General features: G+C 31.2%; 1 protein-coding gene across 1 annotated transcript; it reads left to right on the forward strand.

Annotated features, from left to right (window-relative positions):
- The first annotated feature begins 2,463 nt into the window (after positions 1–2,463).
- On the forward strand, positions 2,464–4,408 carry LOC136222073 (probable 2-oxoglutarate-dependent dioxygenase AOP1). The gene is made up of 3 exons (XM_066009552.1): positions 2,464–2,837; positions 3,732–4,053; positions 4,136–4,408. Exons 1-3 carry the CDS (start codon positions 2,464–2,466, stop codon positions 4,406–4,408), a joined length of 969 nt encoding a protein of 322 aa, XP_065865624.1.
- The last annotated feature ends 341 nt before the right edge of the window (positions 4,409–4,749 follow it).

Below are 4,749 nucleotides of genomic sequence, written 5' to 3' on the forward strand. Positions count from 1 at the left end.
GCAGTTTCCAGAAAAAATGTTAAATGATGCGGTTATTTTAACCTAACCAAACGCTATATTTCCTGCGGTTTTGAGTGAAATGCTAAACGCTCTTCCGAAAAGCTAAAACAAACACACTTTTTAATCTACATAATAGATGTTTTTGTTTTTTAATAAGAGCATGAAGATAATGGCATAGGCAATCAATTAGATTGGGACTCTAAGAGCATCCACAATGGTTAGTAATAACCATTTTGACTTTAGGGGAGATAGTAACAAGTGTAAGTAACATCCCACTAGAAGGGTTAAATTTTTTAAAATTTTATGGGTCAAAAAAATAATATTAGTTAATAAAAGGGACTGAAACCGTAATTATTGATGGACTAAATAACATTTTTTACAAAAAAAAAAGCAGTCTACAAGTTTGAGGCCACACCGGGTGTGTCAGGCGCCAGATCTGGCGCGTGTAGGCCACGCACCAGAACTGGCGCCCCTGGCCCCTGCGTGGCCTACAAACTGAAAGCTTTTGGATTTTAAGGAGTTAAATGCTGTATGTTACTAATTATTGTAACAAACCAATTTTTATAACACTAAAGTAAGCACCTCTCTAATGGTTTGTTGTAACTTATTCCATTTAGTAACAACTAAGTTTATACCATTAGAGATGGTCTAATCACACATAAAATCTTTAAGTAATAGAAATTTTGAATGAATTGGTTTTTCAGTTATTTCACTGTTTTATCTGTTGAAACATTATCATTATCATTCATTCTTAGCTACAGAAACATTTTTCACTAGCAGTTACAATGGCTACTATACTAGTTGTAAAGTAGACTAATGAAGTGTAGTTACTTTTGTCCTTCTCTATTTTCTATTTTCCACAGCTTTTGCTCAGTATAAAGTCGAGCTTCTTGTTCATCTTCTTTGCTAAGTTGTATCAATGAGATAAACTTGAATATTGATTTTATGGTATCTGAGTATTAGGTAAAGATGTCGCGGTGATGACGAAATCGCAACCGCGGGATTCCGTCGGGAGAGGGGAAGGTGATATTAACTGTAGTTGGTTTATAAAAATGGAGTTCGTAAATTGCGTGATTTGTCAATTCCTACGGTTTTCGAATTATCAAACCCATGAATTTTAGTGGATTTGAGTCTTTGTTATTGCTTGCTAAGTTTTAAAAAATGACTGATGTTAGCTCTTTTGAACTAAACAACAACCGTTCACTAAACTCCAAATTGAAGCTTTTCATGAACTACTTGGGGGGCGGCCCGGTGCACTACGCATCCCCACTGAGCAAGTCTTCCCCTACCAATTTATTTGGCAAGAGACCGCTCCTAAAACTCGAACCCGTGAACTCTTGATCACACGACAACAATGTTTACCATTGCGCCAATGATCGCCCTCCTCATGAACTACTCGGGATTTACACAAAATGTTGTTTTTATTATTTAGGTTCTGACAACATTGCCCTAGCTTTTTTTTTCCTACACAATACATGTTTCTTTCCCCTAAAGGCAATATCTAATGATTCCTAAGTTGACAAGAATCTAATTTTCTACTTTCACTTTAATTCCAATTTTGCATAACCTATTAATCCTAACTTCATAATGAGTAATCTCTAAAATAATAAAATTAATTAAAACATTATTTTTGTTTTCCATAATAAATAAATTGAGAGATCAAATTACTAGAACAAATATTTTTTGAATTGAAAAATTTGTTAAAATTTTATTTATATATCCATATTAGTTTTGAATAAAATAATATAAAAATTTATACAGTTGTTATTTATGAATTGTTTTAAAGAAATTTATTAATTTTTTCAAATTTATATTATTTTGAATTATCTAATTGATTAGATTTTTTTTGTATTGATATTCATGTTACATGTTTATTTATATTGATAAGTACATATTCATATTATTTTTTTCACATATCAACGACAACACATGCTTATAAATTTACCAAAAACTAATTATCAATTAGCTAATAAATAATCGTTACTAGCTAACTACAAACAGTTTACTGCAATAACTAACTGCAACAACAACAACAGTTAATTAACAGTTGAATGAAATAGTCTCTAAATGTTCAATAACAACTTAATTAGATTGAAAAGAAAAAATAAATAAATAAAAGTCTCAATTACATTCGAGTTGAATGTTGGCTATACAATTTGCAAATTCAACAATTATTAGCCGATATATTGTATTTGTCTAAATAGATTTTAATAATTAGTTATGCAATAAATTGAATTGAAAATATTTGTTTTATTTATACAATCTAATATAAAATTTTGTCTTGTTGGGGATTTAGGTAGAAATAATCAGTTAGTCAAAGATATTCAGTTAGTAGCTCTAAGGTGAACGTGTGTTTTTCCATTTGTTTGTTTCCAAAGAGCATCTGACACACACACTTCTTTAAATGGTCAAGTAACCATGAACATGATCAAGTCAATCTCTTAAACCATCCCATATCTGAAAATGGAATCTGAAAACATTGATAATATTCCAGAAGTGGATTTATCAGAGCTGAAGGCAGGTAGTCCAGACTGGGAAGAAGCAAGATCCCATATCTGGAAAGCTGTGGTTGAATATGGCTGTTTCAGGATAGTGTTCAGGAGAATTCCTGTTGAGCTTCCAAATGAAATACTAAATGATCAGAAAGAGCTTTTTGAGCTGCCTTTAGAGACTAAATTGCTAAATAATGAAGTATGTGAATTTCCATTTGGTGGATATGTTGGAATATCTCCTTTCGCTCCACTTTATGAAAGCATCGGATTTGATAATCCATTTAAGTTTGAAATGGTGGAGAAGTTGATCAATCTTCTTTTGCCTCCTGGAAGACCTCATTTCTGGTTTGTAACACACCTTCTCCATCTTATGTTACCAATAAATTTAGGCTTAAACATCATTAGGCAACTAAACAATTTATAAATTCATAGTATCTTTCATATAATTTCTGATTTTACCCGAGGATCAAAAACTCGGAATGCAAGTGTGAATGTTAAATTATTAAATGCTCCACCTTTGAGTTGACTATCCGAAAATTAGAAATTGTTTGAAAGATATCAAGATTTTATAACTTGTTTGGTTGCCTACCCCCAACTGATCTTTTAACCCAATAAATTTTCATGCACAATTATATAATTCATTTTTAAATAATATATTAGTTTCTAACTTTTTTTTTTTTTTCTTACAACACTAATCATTCTATCAGTAAAAATACATTATAAGGTGATGAAAGTTTTGTTCTCATCAACAATTTATTTCCATTAAAAAGCATCCAAAAAACCATGAGTAGGTTGACTATTAAATAACATTGAGTAACATATTCTTGAATGTTTTTTAACGAAATAGAATAAACTGTTAACGAAAACAAAGTTTAAAAACTTTATACTGTATTTTTTACTAGTATGAGACGAACTAATATAACCATTAAAAGGTTATAAACTAATAAATTAATCACCCTTCTCTTTTTATAGTTTATTTATTAAATTTTAGAGAGATTTTATCATTAAGTTATGGTACAAAATAGCTAAATTATCCCCATGATAGAAAATTTTAAGTCTTCATACATTTTTCAAAGGATTTACTATCGGAATATAATTGAAAAGGGTAAAATAATTGAGGTAAGATTTATATCAGAGAGGGGAATATTGGACATTTATGTACATCTAAGAGGCAAAATTGTCCCTATGGTTTATTATGATTATGTTGTTGAGTTATAATAAGGTGTGCATAATTTGCAGCAAAAGAATACACGAGTACACAAAGCAAATTTCAGAAGTGGAGAATATTATAATGAGAATGATTATGGAGAGTTTAGGGATAGAAAAGTACTTGGATGAGCACCTCAACTCAGTATTTTATTCTCTTAGGGTACAGAAATATGATTTACCAGAAAAAGAAGAGGGAGAAATAGGTCTACAAATTCACAAGGATCAGGATATAATGACCATATTGTATCAGAATGAGGTTGATGGATTAGAGACTGAAACAAGAGATGGTAAATGGATTGATTGCAAACCTTCAACACATAATTTTACTGTCGTCATTGGAGAATCTCTTCATGTAAGTCATCTTTGCTATTTTCATGTTTCCCCTTTAGAAAAGTATAAAGTAGCATAAATTAATGAAGTTATTAGATGTGTAGGCATGGACAAATGGTAGAGCATACGCTCCATATCATAGAGTAACAATGAAAGGGAAGAAAGCAAGGTACTCTGTTGGATTGTTTACTGCATTCAAAGAGGGATACGTTATAAAGGCACCGGAAGAGCTAGTGGATGAAGAACATCCTTTGCTATATAAGCCTTTTGAGCATTTTGAATACCTTAAATTGGTGCAGAGAGATGCTGTCCAGAATTATCAAACTACTCTTAAGCCTTATGTTCCTTTAACTGCTTATTTTGGTGTTGATGTCTGATTAAGTTGCTGCCCGCCTCCTAAAATGCATGTCCAAATTTGGGAAATTTGTAGAATGGTTTGTGGTATATATGTATACTCTCTTTTATGAGTTGTATTGTGGACATGTAGAGATTCACTACAATTTGCTATTGTAAAATTTCTGATTTTGAACTCCAATACAATCTGCTGTCCTTGCTTATGTGATAAGAAGAATAAAGTTTGTTATCCAATTATGTGTTGGTATTGCGTGAAATTCACTACTTGTGCCTGATTGGTCCATATTCATGTTGAAACACCTTTCCACATGATTTTGATTTGACAAAATTATTTAAGTTAATCCATGATTAAGGAGCAATTAAA

This window comes from Euphorbia lathyris, chromosome 3 (genome assembly GCF_963576675.1).
Source record: "Euphorbia lathyris chromosome 3, ddEupLath1.1, whole genome shotgun sequence".
Lineage (NCBI taxonomy): Eukaryota > Viridiplantae > Streptophyta > Magnoliopsida > Malpighiales > Euphorbiaceae > Euphorbia > Euphorbia lathyris.